This window comes from Ctenopharyngodon idella, chromosome 21 (genome assembly GCF_019924925.1).
Source record: "Ctenopharyngodon idella isolate HZGC_01 chromosome 21, HZGC01, whole genome shotgun sequence".
Taxonomy (NCBI): Eukaryota; Metazoa; Chordata; class Actinopteri; order Cypriniformes; family Xenocyprididae; genus Ctenopharyngodon; species Ctenopharyngodon idella.
The window spans coordinates 7,363,073-7,382,739 of record NC_067240.1 but is presented as its reverse complement, the minus strand read 5'-3'; the positions used below and the strand labels follow the sequence as shown (position 1 = coordinate 7,382,739).

The following is a 19,667-nucleotide window of genomic DNA, read 5'->3' as shown; positions in this document are numbered from 1 at the left end:
AAGAAACGTTCGTTCCGGGTATCAGTACGCAATATGGCGCATGCCCAGTAACAGATAGCAAGCATGGAGGACGTGAGCCGCTGAAGATTTTTTACAATAAAATCACCCTGGACCTCCAAATAAAGTAAGATTATGAAATTGCCAAAGATGTAAACTTATAGTAATGTTGTAAAAAGCAATGTTATTTCTAATAAACCGACCAGCATGTGTTAATGGACATTGTTGGACAGGACCCTCTCAATGGCCACTCGAAAAAAAAAACCAATTCAAAAATTTGTAGAAAATCAAAGAGCCATTTGTTTCGAGGAGCTGGAAATTAAATATTTGTGAATCGCAATGACTACTGAAAATAAAGCAGCATATAAAAGTATGGGAAAGAATTATTCTGATGCAATGAGAACAGAAATGCTGTAAACATCACTGTGTGCAGTTGTCACATAGACGTTTGTTAGTTTTTGATTATTACCCATTGAGACACATGAGTGTATTACATTTAATTGAATTTGGACTTAATGACCACCCTCAACTGTCAAACTGAATGTAAGAACGTCAGAAAGATTTTAGCTTACATGACAGTATACTTCTAATTAACTGCACTAATGTGTTATTGTAAATTATAATATTAATATCATAAAACTATTACACAGAAAAAGATGATGCACAGATCGAGAATTAGCATGAGTATGCAATGAGTATACCTCTGAGTATACTTCAAATGAGATATTATTATATAATATATAATAATATATATAATAACATTAATTTATATATATCTTTTCCCTCTAAACAGAGAAAGATGATGCGCAGATCGAGAATTAGTGTCCGGCCCAATGTGAAGCCCACAGGCCGAACTCTGACAGCTTCTCGAGATAATGTTCAGCCTCCCCAGGGTCCTGCTGACTCTGCTCCATCTGAGGGGTCAGAGGTCATGGCTGAGAAGTTGAAGACTGACCCACCTATAGCAGCATTGGAGCGGACTAATGAGGAAGCCTCTCAGAGCAGCAGCTCTAGTAACCAGTTGGAGGCCATTAGCCATGGAGAGTGAGTCTGAACCTTCAGTCTAATAAATATCTTATTACATTTATTAAAGAATTTTGTAAATTTGAATTTTTTAAAACTTAAAGAATCAATTAATTGGAGTAAAGACTTAAGGTTCAAATATTCCATTAAGTTGTCAATTAATATTAGGTCATAATAATGGCATGTCTAATAATTACTAATTAGAGACGATGAATTTTAGTTGTAGCAATTATCATAGAATACTGCTAAAGCTGCTTTAAGAATTTTGATGTTCCACAGAATTTTCTTTTTGTTAGGTTACTACTAGTAAGTGTTATTGTTAGGTTATTACTTTATGCAATAGAGAGTTCCTGTTTTATCACTGATTCTTTGCTTCACAACAGGGATGCAGCATCTAAAAATTCTGATGCCCAGGATTCAAAAAGCACCTCTGTGACTTCTGGTCCTCAGAGGAGGAAACGCTTCACAGCTCTGCCCAACTTAGCCAAACCACGAGCTTCCCCAGCCTCCTCTAGGACTCCTAAATCCCCATCCAAGTCCCCTGTAAAACAAATAACACCCAGTGACCCTGAAACATCAACCCCCACTGCAGAGTCTTCCCTTCAGATACCTGAGCCTGTCCACAACCCCAGGGTTCCTGGAAGACGGAGACCTTCTGGAGGGGGCAGACAGGCTAAAGTACAGCCCATCCCTGCAGCCCCACTGCAGAATGACCGAAAGACGGATACTCAAGTGGATCGGGAATTGGAAGACACTGTTGTACCATTGACCGCCCAGCAAGGAGAGTCCCAACATCCCCTTAGAACTTCCAAACCTGATGCTGTTTTGGTTCATGAAAACCCTCCAGAGTGTCCGGTTCCTTCTAATGTGGAAGACATTGTAGTACAACAGGAGAGTGATTCTGGGCCACCTCCAGGGCAAAGCCAAACTGATCTGTTAAGAGAAAGAATTAAAAAACTTCAGTCGCCATTGAAAATTCTCAAATCTTTGAAAACTCTGAACGACCCAGCAGACATGGTGAAGTTAGCTCAGGCACGGAAACTTCGGGAGCTTCTTAAAAAAGAAATGAACAAAGACAAGGTGTGTATGTGCTTTACATTAGTTTGTTTTTTGTTGTGTACAAAGAACAAAGGTGGTTCTCAAAGTCTCTTATTATGCTTACCAAGGCTGCATTTATTTAAACAAATATACAGTAAAAGCAGTGATATTGTGAAATATTATTACAATTGAAAATAACTGCTTTGTATTTTAATATATTTTTAAAATGTAATTTATTCCTGTAATGTCAAAGCTGAATTTTCAGCATCATTACTCCAGTCTTCAAGTGTCACATGATCATTCAGAAATCATTTTAATATGCTGATTTGCTGCTCAAGAAACAGTGTTGAAAACTTGAAATGTTGTGCTGCTTAGTATTTTTGTGATTAAATTTTCTTTCATGATTCTTTGATAAAATGATTATTTGAAATAGAAATCTTTTGTAAAAATATAAAGTCTTGATTGTAACTTTTGATCAATTTAATGCATCTTTGCTGGATAGAAGTATTCATTACTTTTTTTTTCAAATCTTACTGACTCCAAAGTATTCAAATCAAGTATTCAAATCTTACTGACTCCAAACCTTTGAATGGTAATGGATATTTTCATAAAATATGTAAAATCCCATATAAGAAGTTGAACTCTTATTCGTAATTTCAATTTGCATATGGTTCTCTTCTCAACTTTGGAAATGGTTTCTGTAGCTCAAATTGCTTCCAGTCACTTTTATACATATTTCTGAACTGGTTTGACCATTTCGAAGAAAGAAGTTAACCTGTTGCCCATGGTCTTTAGGAAACTTTACTGACCAATTAAAGTTTCAATTTCACAATTTAATCAGTGCCGTTTCATCCTGGCATATGTTGGGACTGTCACTTTATGTGGAATTCCTAAGAGAATTATTTCAATGCTTTTTAATATGCTCCTCTCCATCGACACTTGAATCTAGGAAGACAAGAAGAAACCCAAGATGGGAATCAAAGAACGCAAGACGCCTAAAGATCACACCAAAATGACCATGAGAGAGCTGATCTATTACCTGCCTGTTTCCAACCCGATGAAGTACGTGCCGCTCTTAATTCCTGTGTGTGTGTTTTGGAAGTCCATGTGAACGGAAGTGTTGATATTGGATTTGTGATGCATGTAACGGGGTGTGCAGCAATTATGACAAACCTCTGTTTTCTAGTTTTCAATGCCTTGGTTTTCTTTACAGGTCTTTCACAGAAGAAGAGCAGAAAGCATCAGATACAGAATTAGATGACTCTCCTACACCAACGTAAGCCTTGTATTAGTATTATTATTATAGATAAAGTTCCCCTATTATGCTATTTTAAAGGCTCCTAATTTTGTTTTGGATGTCTCCTACAGTAGGTTTACATGTAGGTTCATGCAGGATGTAAGACTGGAATTACTGACGACTCGTTTCAACTTTGCAGACTTAAACACTTTATTAAAAATACTGTATAAGGTTTAAACACTCATCAGAACTTCTTGTTTCTCTTCAGTTCTTCTAAGACCCCAGCTGCTCCATCAGTTCAGGAGACAGTACTAGAAGATGTTGGTCATGAGGAAGATGAGGAGCGAGTGGAAGAAACTCAGCCTTTAGAGGAAGAACCTCTGCTAGTGCCCAGGGTGAAGGTGGCGGAGGATGGCTCTCTGATTATAGACGAGGAGAGGTCAGTGACGTTCCTTTTTATCCTGAGCTGTTGCTCATAGAGAAATGTAGTCCAGAATTATTTTAGTAGAAGTGACGGTGAAGAGTATAATATTTCCAGTGTTAAAATGCTTTTTGTTCTGTTGTGTGGGTGTGTAGTTTAACAGTCCAGGTGTCAAGGGCAAACGGGCCCAATCCGGCAGAAGACAGAGATCCTATATTTGAACGTGGCTCCACCACCACTTACTCCAGCTTTAGGAAGGGCACCTACACCAAACCCTGGTCCAATGGAGGTCGGAAGTTAATCACAGTTCACCTCTTGATTTAAAGTGTGTTGTACAGTTCATTTATATAGGATTTTTATGACTTTTTCAGAGACTGAAATGTTTTACTTGGCCATCAGCATGGTGGGGACGGACTTCTCCATGATTGGTCAGCTGTTTCCACACAGAGGTCGATTGGAGATTAAGGTGGTCACAATATTGTGTTTTGCCCTTTTGTATGCATATCATAAAACACTTGTATGCTTGATATTTGATTGATTTCATTTGATTGTATGCTTGATTGTTGATTTCATACTATTGTCCAAAAGTTTGCGGTTCAAAAATTTAATATTAAAAATACAAGCTCATCTTCAAAAGCCTCAATAACCATCCTCTTTGGTGTTCTCTTACTCCCTCAGAACAAGTTCAAGAAAGAGGAGAAAAATAACTCATGGAGAATAGATAAAGCTTTCAGTAAGTGACCTTTAGCAGTTCCTACCACCTTAGACCAGCATTTTAAAAGGCAAATGAAATTGATTCCTTATGGAATTAAGTATTAAGAAAGATGGTTGAAAATGAAGTAAACTGATGTACATTTTCAGAGGAGAAACGACGTCTAGATCTAGATTTCTTCAAAAAATTAATGGAGCAGGTCCTAAAAGACGAGGAAAGCAAGAAAAACAAAAACAAAGAGCTCATCAAGTTGGCTAAAGCACAGGGTAGAGTCCAAAGGAAAGTGAGAGGTCGGTTGCTTTTAACTTTCAATCTGTCTATCTGTTTAAGATTCACAGTTTTTTGGACAAATTCTCACGCACACTTGCACGTTTTTCTGATACAGCGGCTAAAAGAAAGGAAATGGACACTTCAGAGGATTCGGACAGTGATGTGGTTGCAGGAGAAAAGGAGAATGAGGACCTCTCAAATGATGGAGGAAGTGATACCACTTCAAAGAAACGCAGGGGAAGAGGGGTGAATACTCCACAGAGGAGAATCAATAGGATGAATGGAGAGGGTATGATTTAAGAAGGAACAATGGGAAATATTTTTCATTTTTGTTGTTCTGTAATAGTCTCAAATTTCTGAAGAATATCTTAAATTGGTTCAAAGCATATCTTTAGATTGAAATAACAGCCTATGAATAGTGAAACTTACTGCCTGTCTTTTGTAGATTGTTTTTCATATTATCATTATTATTATAGAATTTTTCATTTTATTGATTATTGAATTTTTTTTAAAACATTTGATGTATATTCATGGTTTGTAGCTGCAATAGATGAATCTGAGGACTGTGAAAATGCCACTTCTGATGGTCAGTCACAAGATGACAGGTAAGAATTAATCAAATTATATGATTGAATCCTTACAGATATCTTGCATCATTACATTTAAAGATGCGTTTAGTCATTTTTTACCAAGTAAAGGTGACGTGTACACTACCATTCAAAAGTTTAGGGTCATTCTAACATGCTGATTTTGTGCTCAAGAAACCTTTTTTTTATTATCAATTTTGAAAGAGTGAAAAGTTGTGCTGCTTAATATTTTAGTGGAAACTGATTTTCTTTCAGGATTCTTGATGAATAGAAATTATTAAAGAACAAATTTGAAATAAAACTCTTCTGTAACATTATAAATGTCTTTACTGTCACTGTGGATCAGTTTAAAGGATCCTTTCACAATGAAGTATTAATTTCTATAAAAAAAAATAAAAAATTACTGACTTTACTGTAATTTATTATGTTATGATGAGACCATTTGGGGGCTGAAAATGATTCTCATTCTAGCAGGTTAAAGGAATCTGACTCATCAGAGAACATAAACAAGAGTCCAGCTATTAAACCGGCTCAGCTCAAGGGTCGACCTCAGAGACCGATCCCGAATCTCAGCCGCAGATGGGGGAACAGGCGCCCGGAGCCTGGGCAGGAGAGTAAAATGGACAGGTCCCCCAAGGTAACATTTTCAGCTGTTTAATGTGAGATTCCACAAATTTTACGTGTGTATTACTGTACAGAATAGTCTATTTTATCTGACATAATTGTATAATTCACTCTTTTTAGGTGCCTTCAGATTTATTACAAGAGAAGGAGAAGAGGAGGTCTAAAGTTCTCCTTGAATTGGAAGATTTGGAGGAAGAACCTGATCTGAGTACTGTACATGAACAGATATTTAATAAACCAACCAGGTAAGCTTGAATATTTAGACGATTTCAATCATAACCTGGTTAGGGTTCTCAATGCAATTTGTATGTTGTTGTTGTTTTTTTCTTGTGTTATTTATATACTATTATAGTATTTATTTATATTTTGAATTAGCTTATTTAAATTTTTGCTTTAGTAATTTTTTAATGTGTGTTTTTCATTTTTATTAGTTTTTTTGCATTTCTATTTAGCTTGAAATTTCAGTTTAGTTTCAATAAATTTAGTACTTCAGCTTGAACTTTGCAATTAGGCAAGATTTCTTCAGCTTAATTGTTCATCTAATATTTATGTTATTTTATTGCAGCATTACTTTAATGAACGAAAATGATTTTGAATAGTTTTAGTTTTAATTAACAATAACAACACTGCAATGCGGATACAATTGTGAATAGATTCAGAATCATTTGATCATTATTATGATGGATGTAGAGCTGCACGTTTAATCGTTAAAACATCGCGATCTTGATGCAAACACCCACACAAACTTATTCCTGGTTTTCCTCACCAACTTTAGATACATTGCCAAATCAGCTTGTTTAACCGCACATACCCCATTCAAGCCAGCAACTCAAATTTTTTTTAAAAATTATCAAGATCTCGGCAGGTGCTCATAAGGTACTCAGCAATGAAACAAGTGAAGTCTTTATGAGTCAGTGAATCATTCATTCAGACTGATTTAAAAAAAAATTCTAATTAATTAAATATTTTTTAATAGACTGCAGCAATTAACATTTTGTCAGAACCTCTAGTGAATTACATGCTATTTTGTATCTCTATTTTAAACAAAAAATCGTGCAGCTCTAGATGGATGTGTGAATCAACTTATTTTATTTTTGATGATCATTATTTTTTTAGGCATTGTTCTGTGGTCTTGTTTTCAGTTTAAGTAGTCATGCTAATTATTATTTCTCTTTTATTTAGGTCAGGAAGGATCCCTAAGCTCTCTCAGCATGTGATGCAGGCAGCGGCAGAGGAAGAGGAAGAGGAAGATGAGGAAGAGCTCTCTGAACCTCCTGTGTCTTCCAAAATTTGTAATCAGGGCATCAAGGCACCCGCCCGGAGGGATAAATTAAAACCAGGCCCCACATTGAAACAGGGCATGCAAAGGAGGGGGAAATCTAGATTGGTGACCTTACTGGCCTCTGGAACTGAAGATGATGAGGAGGAGGATGAGGACGTAGAAGATTGTGTCCTGAGCCAGGTGGACTTTCCTTCAAACTCTGAAGAGGAAAACCAGGCATTTGTGCCAATGAGTCTACGACCTCTACTGCCTGTTAATTCAGAGGTGGTAGAAACCATGGAAGAGGTGTGTTTATGTATTATCATACCATAAAGGACCTTAGTGGAACCCCCTTCATCACATATTATTGCCATCAGTGTGGCTTGCTCTGTTCATAAACTCCCCTGCTTGAGTCTGATGTTTTTCTTTTTTTTCTGCATAAATTATGTTGTTATGGTTAGTTTTCATAAAATAAGACCAGAAACATATTTTACGCCAGGGGTGTCTGGCAACCCCCAAGGTGCCACAGTATTCTTGGAAAAATTACAGAATTTTATATTACTACAATTTTTATTTTGCTAAAAAGTACACATATAAAATAACACAATATGGAAGTGCTTACATTCATGCACTTGCTTAGAATATGTTTCTGACCAAAATTATGTTCAGTTTTGTTTCACCATTTTGTTCATATTCATTTCTGCATGTCATATCAAAAACTCATAACCTTCCTACCTTTCATTGTCTTTCCCCTTTTTTTTCTGTCACTCATTCACATTGGCTCCCAGCTGGACATTTCTGTGAATGTGCCTGATATCCTGGGCACATCCCAGAATGTTTTTTCCCCCGAGATGTCATGTGAGCAGGCGGCATTGCCCGCTGGCCCTGTCTCTTATGAACACCAGTTGGACCTGCTTGCTGTAAGTCTCCCCAGCGTCATCTATGTCCCTTGTCAGATCTGTTTACTGTTGTGGTGTCCATCATAAACACAGTTCATTTGTTGTCAGCTGAATCTAGTTTCTTTACTTTGGAATTGTTTTGGTTTTTGTAGCAGATGGTACTAATTTGTGTCTGATTTGTTTTTAAGGATGTCATTGAGTTTCTTGACCCAGACCACATGGAAGGTAAGGTGAAACTCTCTTAAGCTTTCCTACCACCAGCAAACATGGAGAAACAAATAATGTAACTGAATAAGCTACCACATGAGTTATTATCTAGATTAACCAAGCATTTATGTCTAGTAATCATATTTATTCAAAAAGGTCTCTTGTAAGCAATGAAAGTTTATTTCACAACATCGAATTATGTGGGCAAAAATGCACAGATACTGGCCTAGATTTCTGTTTAGATAAATTAATTAATTTATTTGATAAATTTGTCTATAATTTCAATTCACACAATTGTTCAAATAATAATAAAACAATTCTAACATCAAATTGGGGAAAAAAGCACAGATACAAGCCTTATTTTCTGTTTGGATGAAAAAAATATATTTGTTTCACGTAAATTTACAGTTGTTTATATAATACATATTGTTTATATAATAAAAATAATTATAAAATTAGTCAAAAAATAAACTGAAAACTATTTGGATAAAAAAAAATAATTTGGGATACATTTATTCATTTAGGATATATTTGTTTTATTACAATTTACATATTTGTTCAAATAATAATAATAAAAACAATAAAAAATCTTTAAATGTGTGATGTTTTAAAATTGTATAAATTATTTAAATGATAATATAATTAATATACTATACTATGATATTATAATATATTATACTGTATACTCTAATATATATATAGTATCATAAATGATATTATAAATGATATCATTATTTTTTCCAGTAGTTTTTGAATTTCTTAGTATTGATGCACCTCTTGATGGAAATAACATCACAACATTTATTTCCATCGAGAGGTGCATCATGTTTTGGTCAAGATCTTGTATTGACAATGCAAGAGGTGAGCACTCTGTAAAGTCTCCTCCAGCACATCCCAGAGACTTTCAATGAAATTAAGGTCTGGACTCATGTGCCAATTCATGTGTGAAAATGATTTTTCATGCTCTCTGAACCATTCTTTCACAATTTTAACCCTGGTGAATCTTGACATTATCAAACTGGAATATGGCCATGATGCGTCTTCCTACATGGTTGTTTAAGAAATGAAAAGCTACACACTCCATCAGTTAGGGTTAAAAGAATTGTTGCCAAACATATAACATGCTAGAAAAATAATAATCACTGTAATAATGATCCATTCATAGATTCTTAAGTATTTGCCTACTAAAATCCAAACTGTGACTTTTTTTTTGGGCCGGGCAGCGTATGATGTAATCAACTAAACTTTTAATGCAAGCCTTTTACCCAAAAGCTTTAGTATTCTGGTAATTCATCATTTATACATCTTTCTTTCAGTATGTAAGGAGATCAACAATGAAGCTGCCCAGACTCTTCTGACCATCGGGAACTCAGCTCAGATGACCCATACATCCGAAATATCCTGTACAGGTAAGAATAGCTTCATAATGCAACCCTCTTATTTACCTCAATCCAAATGGGCACTCAAATTTGAAATCTTCATCAGAAGATTGATTGAATTAAATCTTTTTCAGGTGAAAATGATATTGTTGGACAGTCAAGCATTGTACATGAAGAGGTCGTCCATGAGGAAGTTATCACAGAAACAGCCATCATGTCCTGTCCTTCTGTAAGTTGCGAGACGGAGACGAAAGATGATATTGAACTTTCAAGCTGTGAAACGCATATTCCAGAACTTTCTGCTGAAGAAACCCCTACCTCATATGAGGAGCCAATCAAATCACAGACAACTGATGCTCATCTTGGACCCATTCAACATGAGACACAGGATTTGGCTTGTTCCACTAGTGTTCCACCACCTAAAAGAGGCCGTTTCTCTAAGCCCAAACCCAATATTGGTCAAGGTCTGAGAACCAGACAAGCTCCGCAGCAGCAAATCTGTCCAGAACTTGTTACAGATTCTGTGGAGACCTCTAAGGTTCCATCTGTCAGAGAAAAGGATAAAAATGCAACACAACCCATGGAAGAAGATTCAGTTCCTGTGGATCACCGGTCAGTCTCTTCTACTTACCCTGAGGTACTACAGCCGCAAAAATCATCTGAAAGTCCCAATGTTGTTCCTGAAAGGGTGACTAAAGAAGATAATGGATCTGTCTCATCTCTGAAGAGAAAGAATGATGAAATAATCACAGAGGAAAAAGTGAAAGAACAAGAGGAGACAAGAGAACCGCAACTGACTAATAGGTAATAAAATTGTAGTATATGAACCATTTATTTATTTATTTTTAATTCATTTATTTTTACTGATACTGTTGGTCAATGATCTTTTGTGATTCAACTTTCCTTGAATAGCTAAAAATGAACGCTTTGCAATGGCGGTGGTTCAGATCCCATAACTTGAGACTGATATTCATGTGTCTAAAAAATGAGTAGTCTGAAATAATGTCTGTATGTTGTGTGTTTCAGTGTGAGTGAGTCTCAGAACACATCAGATGAGCCCACTAAACCTGTCAGGAGGCATCGCGGACCCAAACCTAAACCAAACCTGACTCAGACATCCAGACACACTCGCACACAGACACAAAACAAAACAGGTACGACAATTCAAACCCAGCCACTATTATATAAAATGTGAAATGGCTCTAAACAGGTGACTGTCACAAAATATTATATTTATATTTTATACATATTATATTTTGCATAGTTAGAAAAATCAAATTTTTGTAACTGTAATAGGTACATTTAAAAAAAAAACAAAAAAAAAACAAGCAGAGATTAAATGCAGTATAATCAAAGACTATAGAATAACACAAGACGTGTCACTCATACTGTTTTGAATGGGAGAAAGTGCAACGCGCAATATGGCGGAATAAGTCCCGCCTTCAAAAATAAGAGCCGATTGTCGATTGGTAAAGTCATTGCGTCACTGCAGCGGCCGTTAGAAGCTTCGGTTCCTATAGAAACAGTCAGACGCGCGCCACCGAAATGATACACGTTTAGGAATGCACATGCGCATTAGCTTGATCCAGCCTGAAAAAGACCATTTTTTTGTCATGATTCGAGCGTTTAGAAAAAAAATTTATGAGACAGATGTTGTCAGATTTCATTGGTGATTTCAAATATGAAATTGAATCAAAAGCTTGGCAAAAAGCTTTGGAGAATTTGATGTTTCCCCATTCAAAGAGATAGGAGCTGCACTTAAATGCCTGAGAGGCGTTTCAAAGATGGCCGCCGAGTGAAATTACTTGTCTTAAAGGGACTTTGGTATAACATACTACCATGGTGTATACATTTTTTTTAACATTTTAATAATATATAATTTTTCTAATTATTACAGTATGGATTTTTTTCTCATTACAGTTTATTTTGAAAATGTGCTTTATTGATGTAAAAATGATTGAAAATTTCATAAAAATCAGTTTCATTTTTATTATGCAACATATAGTAAGTTTATTTAACTTATTTTTATTTATTAAATTTTTCTTATGTTTTGATTTTGGCTTGAAATATCACATTTATGTTCTTAAGAGGTTTCATGAGATTCACCTAAACAGAACAATTACTAAAAAACATTTCAAAACAAAAGCAAATATGAATTTTTATGTTTGTATTTGTTTCCTTGCAGTAATAAATGAGAAGCCGCCTGTTGCCGAGTCTTCCACGAGCACTTTCACTAAAAGTCCTAAAGAGGGTGCTGTAGTTACCACAGAATCTGATGTTTCCCAAAGTGCAGCACAAGAGGTTGCATCAAGCATTGAATCAGAAGAGACATCTTCTGAACCCATTCCTGAAGAGCCTGTGTTTATACTGTCTCTCACTGAAATCCCACCCACTGTAGATGAGGGGGCGGGCTTTAGGACAGAGCCTCTCCCACTGACACCGGTGTCTGAGTTGCATTCTCATGGTCAAAGGTATGCTGTGCTTTAAACTGTTATCTGATGCTGTAAAACACACTGAGACAATTCTCCACCTCATAAATAAATATAATGTGAGATGTTGTGAGAACGTTTTGTCCTGGTTTCTCCTAGTTGACAATTTGTTAACCAAATGAATGAATATTTAAGTTTATTTTGTGAGACTCTCAGTGTTCTCAAGTTTCACAGTGTCTAAACCAGATTTCATTCACTTGCAAATGTCACCATGACCTTTCTGTTGTATTTATTACTTTTTTCCCCCACACGTTCTGCTTAATTTCAGTGCTAATGAGAGCAGGGAGGTATCTCACCTTCTGATCACAGATGCTTTAGTTCCTGTGTCAGAGGATGAGGAAAGGAAAAGTGGAGGGGGGGACGTGGACAAATCAAGGAAAAGAGAACTGAAACGCAAGACACCAGCCTTAACATCTCAGGAGGTAAAGCGTACATCTTGACTTCAGCACTATTGATGCTTGATAAATAGTCTAAAATGTGACTAATGGTGAGGTAATTTCCTTCCTAGAGTACCGATGGTGAGAGTCAGGCAGAACATCATGGTGAGAATATTTTCAACAAATCTTTATAATTAAAAAATAAATCTATATGGTACAGATTATCATCCTTCAGCATGTTGTAACATCTGTTCATGCATTGCACATTTTCTTTGTCTTATTAGTGGAATTATTGGAAAGCCCTGTGGCAGAGAGGAATAAAGATGAGAAGGAACATCTGGAGAACAAGAGAAAATTACCTGAGAGAACAAGAAGAGGTAAGGGAGAAGAAATTACACTACCAATTTGTTAATGGTTAATAGCTTCATTTATTTTATTCAGTAAAAACAGTAATATTGTGAAATATTAATACAATTTAAAAAATATCTCCTACCATAATATATTTTAAAGTGTAATTTATTCCTGTGATGCAAAGCTGAATTTTCAGCATCATTACTCCAGTCTTCAGTGTCACATGACCCTTCAGAAATCATTCTAATATGCTGATTAGGTGATCAATGTGGAAAACAGTTGTGCTGCTTAATATTTTTTGTTAAAACCATGATACTTTTTTTTCAGTATTCTTTAATGAGTAGAAATTCAAAAGAAAAGCATTTATTAGAAATAGAAATCTTTTGTAACATTATAAATTTCTTGTTGCTGAATAAAAGTATTAATTTCTTTTAAAAAAATCTTGTGGACATTAACTTTTTTTGCTCACCAGCCACTGTGGCTAGTGGTTTTCCAAAGTTACTAGCCACTCAGCATTTTCACTGGCCACAAGTTTGACATCGATACCATGGGGAAAAACTGCCATATAGATATTTTCGATCTTATCTCATAATTTAGCAGCAGGTATATTAGGCTGCTGTCACTTTAACACCTGACACTCGGATCCATTATTCTGTTACACGTGTTTTCTTTCTCAACTGTTTATGTTCACTTAAAACAAAACTGACTGTGTTTATGGGAATACTTGCTTTGTGTGTATTTGACTGTTTAAGTGCAACAAGCAGCGAAAAAGAACACAGTTTAGTACTGAGAGGCGGCTTTATGTGGGCGCACTTTGGGAGTGAGCATAAAATCATTATTTGACACTCCACATTATCTACCTGTTAACACATTGTTATTAAATCTTACAATCCTCTAATTATATATGTCCGTTTTTCCAAATCAAGATGACAACACATAAAGCATGGGTTTTACCAATGAACTCTTTCTTCTGTGTTCAGCAAAGCTGCAGGTTAAACCCATCCCCATTTCAAGCAGAAATACTCGAGGTGTTCATGCTAAAGAAGACACAGCAGAGCTCTCTTTAAAAGAGACTACCTCGTTACCCATTTCAACACGAGAGACGAGATCAAAGCCAGAGCAAACTGTGCCTGCTGCCATTTCGACAACCGACAACTCAACATCAGACACCGCCTCAGAAAGAGAAGCAAACACAGACCTTTCTGTGACCAGTTCACCTCAGCAAGAAAATGATCCTCAAGAGGGTCCCTCCCAAGGCATCATGGGACAGGTGGACCTCCCATGCAAAGAGACAGTTGAGTTAGCAAGTGGATCAGACTCGCAAGGTGTCAGTCAAATCACGCCTATTGCCACAAGCGGGCCGCTTACAAGGTAAATGGCTCTTTTAGAAAGTCTTGATTTTGTTTTTGGGGTCTCCTGGAATAGGTTTTCGTGCTTGAATGTTAAAAAAACACATTATTTTTCACATATTTTACATTTATTGCAGCACCTCGTTTCCCAGTCTGTCAGTAACACACTGTTTAGTTCCTGTCTCTATGAAGCCCCTCCTTCTGAAAAGAGCAGTGTGCTCTGATTGGTCAGTAGGACCAGTGTGTTGTGATTGGCCAACTACTTTGAGCATGTTTCAGAAAGAATAGCTCCCTTTGGAGTGACTTTGTGCTTTGTAACTTTGCAGACCTTTTTCATGCTCAAACAGCAACATTACACACTAAAGAAAGTTGAAAATGTAAAAAAGCATAATAGGTCCTCATAAACAAAAAATGATACTGGCTTTGATTTTATCCCTAAGAAATATGACATTTTGACATTACAATCCATTTGTTTTATTTTTGTTCTTCTATAGACCTGGCAGAAGACCAAAGGGGTTCCTGTCCTTTATTTCTTCTAAGAGTACACAAGGACCACCAGCAGCTCATCGAGGGGCCAAACCAGGCCCCCAGAAACCAGCAGTCAACACCGTACGTCCTGAGAGAAAACAGATAGCGGCTGGCCCTGTTAACATGGCAACAAACCCTAAAGTAAAGCGACTGTCACCGACCTCTGCTTCCACCACTGCATCTGTCATTGAGGTATCATACAGTCTGATGTTCCAGTACTTTTAAAGCCAGTTTGTATATTTGTATTAATAGAACTGGATTCCATCTCTCAGCAGAACTCAGAAGAAGAACCCACCAGTGTCTCCAAGTACTTTTTCAGTGACATCTTTACTGAAGTTGATGAACTAGAAGACATGGATTGAGGCCTTAAAGATGGAATGACGAGCCAGGAACAACCAACTAACCAGTGACAAATATAGTTTGACATCAGTAGTGTATAGATGTGAAAATGTTAAGTTTTTACCAGGACACTTTTACAAAGAAAAACCACAACTGAAGATATCCAGTGAAAACATACCTCAGTAACTCTGTCGAAATATTAATGATGTCTTTCGTTATATATATATATATATATTTTTTTTTTTTTTTTTTTTTTTGAGGATAAATAAGTATTAATTCACATTATGGTAAAGCAAACATGTTTTGATACAGTTGCACTCTTCATGATATAAAGTTAAAATACGACTGAGCTTAACTGTGAATTATTTGATAGTTAGTCTTAACCTTCCGCATTTTATTTTATTTCCAGTTATCAGTTAGCAACATGTTCATTTCTCTCAGCCATTTCTGTAACATTTGGCAATATTTCTTTTTTTTTTTTTCCCTTCAGTATTTATTTATTTTTTTTTTGGAAGTGACCTTTTTTCTTTATAATTTATATATATATTTTTTTTAAAGAGCAGCTTTGAAACAAACCTCCATTTTAAATAAGCACTGTCCTTTTTTTTCAACTACATGCTGTTGGATTTTAGCATTTTGCAACATATTTTGTAGCATTTTTTTTTTTATCTTTAGCTTTTAGCCACAAAGCTTATGCAGTTCATATTCGCTCTTCATATTTGTATTCAAATGTTCTCAAGCAAATGTTTTACTTATGTATTTGTAAATATGTTAATAAAAATGTACGTTTTAAAGGTTGAAATTCAGGTATTTTTTTTCTATCTGTCTGAATATGTACATTTATAACATAATATATAATGTTTATGTAAATTAATAGCAATGTAATTCAACTCAAACGGGCAGTCTTGTCGGTCTTATTGAGCAGCTATTAGCACGTGGTTACTGCTACTTTTCTCAGCGCAGGCTAGGATGGACCAATCACGGTCGTCTGTTTTTACTACGTTAGGATTTTTTAAAAATTATTTTACAGAGGTTGTTGGTGGGGGTTTCGATTTGCAGATGTCAGCTATTAATACTTATAATTAATAAACTCAAAATGATTATTTGTTTTAGCGTTCAAATATTTCCAATGATCCAAAAATGTCGTGAATTTTGAATGCTTTTTAATGGAGGATTCTTCAAACGCCCCCTGGCGGAAGTACAATGTCTGTGCTATTGGATAACTTTTAATAGCCTCTCAGAGTTAAAATCACTAAATCACGACAATGGTGGCGCTGTTTCAGTGTTCAAAGCTCTAAGCGCCTCCCATGCCACAAACTTGGGAAAGGGAAAAACACACCCCACTTATCCATAGTTGTTTCAACATGTCCAGCAGGATTTTAGAACAAATATACTAATGACACCTTTAAGATACATATTTATACATTTAGGACTGGATTTATCTTTATTTTAAAGCAGCAGTCTTACTTAGTAATCACTCGATCGCTTCGGTTAGTTGATTGAGTTGGATTTTCAACATAGAACAATAATGTTTTGCAGAAACCAAACTTCTAGAGCCACTGTGGCCCGCGGATCCGCGATGGAGATGGAGGTGAAGAGAGGCCGATTCCGCCTGAGCGTGCTGGAGGATTCCGCACAGGTGAGCGACCGCAGCACCACATTTGCGCAGTCGCAGATCCACCACAAACTCATCACAACACTACCGAAAAAGCTAAATTTTATTGCCCATTCATATCCCAGTACACTTTATGGAGTTAGTTCTTGGGTATAGTTTGTATATATACATCAGCTTCACCTCGTAAAATGCTTCAGAAGTGAATAAATTAAATAATTGTATGCATACAGTAGGATTATTATATGAATATGAAGGCCAAAAGTTTCCATTGGATTTCAGTTTAGTCTCATTGATTTTGCTGTTGAATTGTGCTGTTTATTATTGTATTTTGTAAAAATGTATTACATGAAGTCCCCTCTTTTGGGATCAGACTGCATTACGTCATATTGTTCGGGATAGTTTACCCAAAAATGAAAGTTATCATTTACTAACCCTCAAGTTATTCCAAACCTGTATGAATTTCTTTCTTCTGGTGAAGAAGATATTTTGAAGAATGGGTATCCAAACAGTTGATGGACCCCATTGACTTACATAGTATGGAAAAAATCAACCGTCAGCCATTTGGTTACCGACATTTTCCAAAATATCTTCTTTTGTGTTTAGCAGAAGAAAGAAACTCGTACAGTTGTTTGGAACAACTTTAGGGTGAGTGAATGATGACAGAACTATCCCTTTAAATCATGTATTTACTGACATTGAATTGTGCACATACATATGTCCATTTACAAAGCATACTGTTGAGTTATGATTTTATTGTAAAATCAGTGTTTTTTTTTTCTGGACTGATTTATAAGGCATTAAAATATATTTTAGTTTATTTTATAGCTTTACTGTATATGTTTAAGAATCTTTTTAATGGTTTTTTTTTTCTCCTCATCAGTAATCTCACGTTTTATGAGTTTCAGAAAAGTAACATTTCAATATACAACATTTCTCAGAGATCAAATTATCTAAGCAATGCTAGTATTCACACTTATTTTATAGCAACACTTGTCTCATTTGTATCTGTTTTTATTTCTTCAAACTAACTGTTGGCCAAAAGAAAAATTATCCAATAACTGAGTACTCTGAGCAATAAAACTTTTCATCTAGTTTCATGTTCCAGACATTACATGCTTTATGACTAGACAATGGCACTGACAGTTTTATTACTTCAGTTTTCTGGGCAGGATTTTGGAGTTATAAAATTAGGCAATTTGCTGTCTTGATTTATCAGAAACAGAGAAAAGCCTGTTTGAAATCGTTCTCAGACATAGACATGACCCTGAGGGAATTTCATGTCACTATACAATACTTGTTGTCAACAAAGCGGCTAGTCATTGAGCAAGCGTCAGCAAGATTTAACATGCTTTTAGTCAGGAATAAATCGTTTAAGAGTGAATACACGCGTCCTATTCTTTGGAAGAGTGCCGAGATCAATCTTCAGTGAGTGCTTTTGTGGAACTGAACACTTAAAGGGATAGTTCACTATTCATTTACTCACCGTCATGTCACTCTAAACCTGTATGGATTTCCTTCCAAAAGCAGAATTTCTAAAGAATATTTTGAGCACTCTTGTCAATAATGAAAATGAATGAGGAGCTTAAGCTCCAAAATAAAAGCATCATAACAGTCATTTAATAAATTATGCAAGATATTTCAGGTCTTTTGAACTTGAAGCCGGTATCAGTCAGTAGAAAAGAAGTAATAGTGTAATCTTTTCAATGCATGCATCACTTGCATTAATGCATCAAATGATGACAATTTTCATCTACACTGTATAGATTTCTTTAAATGCACAATTAAGAACTGTTCTGTCAAAAATGAGTGCTATTAATACATTATAAATCAAACTAATCTTTGAGTCTAGTAATTTCATATTTAAATATAAAAGAGTCAATGTTCCTGAATCAAAATCCACTATATTCAGATTGCATGAAGTTTCCAGCTGTTTGAAATCGTTCTCAGTCATAGCACAACCTGAAGCACAAACATGATCAGTTTACAGTCCATATCAACCCTTAAACTGTCCACAATATCTAATCTTTTATCTTATTATTATTATTATTATTATTTTAGATCCTTTGACACATATTCAGTTGTGGTTCGAGGACACAGTGTAAGTTAATAATTAAATTCCTTTCATTACTTTTTTCATGCATAATTCATTTGTATCTGATGTATAAACCCTTAGATTACTTATTTATATTAACATCCATATGCAGTTATTTGTGGTAGTTATAAAACACACACCCTTATATCACTGCCTTTCAGCTCTTACATAACTGTGGCTCTTTACGTCACATTTGAGAGGATGTGAACAGATTAAAGAGGTATTTTACTGGCTCACTATATGCAGACCATAAACTAAGAATGAGTTCAGAAATAGAAAACAAACAGAGGGTTTTGTTTTAGCACCATTTAGCTCCTTGTGCCGACTTTGTGTTTCAAGCTGGCTGAATGTTTTCAGAGCTCTCTGTATTGAGTTTGTGTTTTTTATTTCAGTGTTTCTTTTTATTTCAGTTAGTTGCCAAGGTAAAATTTCTCATTTTAATTTTTAAAGTTTTAATTTTTGCATCTGATGTTTATATTTTATTTTATTACAGGCAGCTTTATTTCAATTAAATTAACGAAAACTATTTTTAAGCTATTAAGATGTTAAATACTCATTATAAGAAAGTAATTGATATTATTTATATTCAAACTGACAGTTTATTCAAATGCAACTAACAAGTTTCATTTTTGGTCAATTCCACAAGTGAGTAATTCGACCCATTTAACAACATGTGCTCTATACGAATGGATTAAAATACTTCTAAAAAAAAAAATAAAATACTGAATGATGCACTTTTTGGAGCTAAAGCTAAATATCCATACAGATTACTTTCCCTTAACTGAACATAATTACATGAGACAAAAGGCATGCTTTTGGGGTTCAGGGCTTGTAGATCGTGGCTTATCTGAGCTTAAACCCACTGAAAGCGC

General features: G+C 35.4%; 2 protein-coding genes across 6 annotated transcripts in view; both read left to right on the top strand.

Moving 5' to 3' along the window:
• On the top strand, nt 1-15,890 carry LOC127503331 (transcription factor TFIIIB component B'' homolog). Of its 4 annotated transcripts, none has more exons than XM_051876983.1 (27): nt 1-124; nt 791-1,041; nt 1,404-2,100; nt 3,008-3,120; nt 3,272-3,334; nt 3,564-3,734; nt 3,872-4,005; nt 4,088-4,182; nt 4,395-4,449; nt 4,578-4,718; nt 4,814-4,987; nt 5,240-5,303; nt 5,760-5,922; nt 6,030-6,154; nt 7,092-7,476; nt 7,959-8,090; nt 8,258-8,294; nt 9,593-9,685; nt 9,790-10,459; nt 10,682-10,809; nt 11,841-12,126; nt 12,413-12,566; nt 12,653-12,686; nt 12,806-12,898; nt 13,853-14,243; nt 14,716-14,941; nt 15,022-15,890. In XM_051876983.1, the coding sequence occupies exons 2-27, from the start codon at nt 797-799 to the stop codon at nt 15,109-15,111; spliced, it is 4,959 nt and encodes a 1,652-aa protein (XP_051732943.1). In that variant the 5' UTR covers nt 1-124; nt 791-796; the 3' UTR covers nt 15,112-15,890. The 4 variants fall into 4 exon arrangements, with proteins under 4 accessions (XP_051732943.1, XP_051732944.1, XP_051732942.1 ...); XM_051876984.1 differs by having other exon boundaries at nt 5,757-5,922; nt 15,025-15,890; XM_051876982.1 differs by having other exon boundaries at nt 5,757-5,922.
• Nucleotides 15,891-16,381: 491 nt separating this feature from the next.
• The window catches only part of LOC127503336 (rhotekin-like), a 38,620-nt gene continuing 35,334 nt past the window's right edge, over nt 16,382-19,667 (top strand). Inside the window, exon 1 of one of the 2 annotated variants that reach the window (XM_051876991.1) lies at nt 16,382-16,727. In XM_051876991.1, the coding sequence (XP_051732951.1) occupies nt 16,617-16,727 (111 nt within the window). In that variant the 5' untranslated portion in view covers nt 16,382-16,616. The remainder of the gene's footprint in view (nt 16,728-19,667) is intronic. The other variant, XM_051876990.1, reaches the window with a different exon arrangement.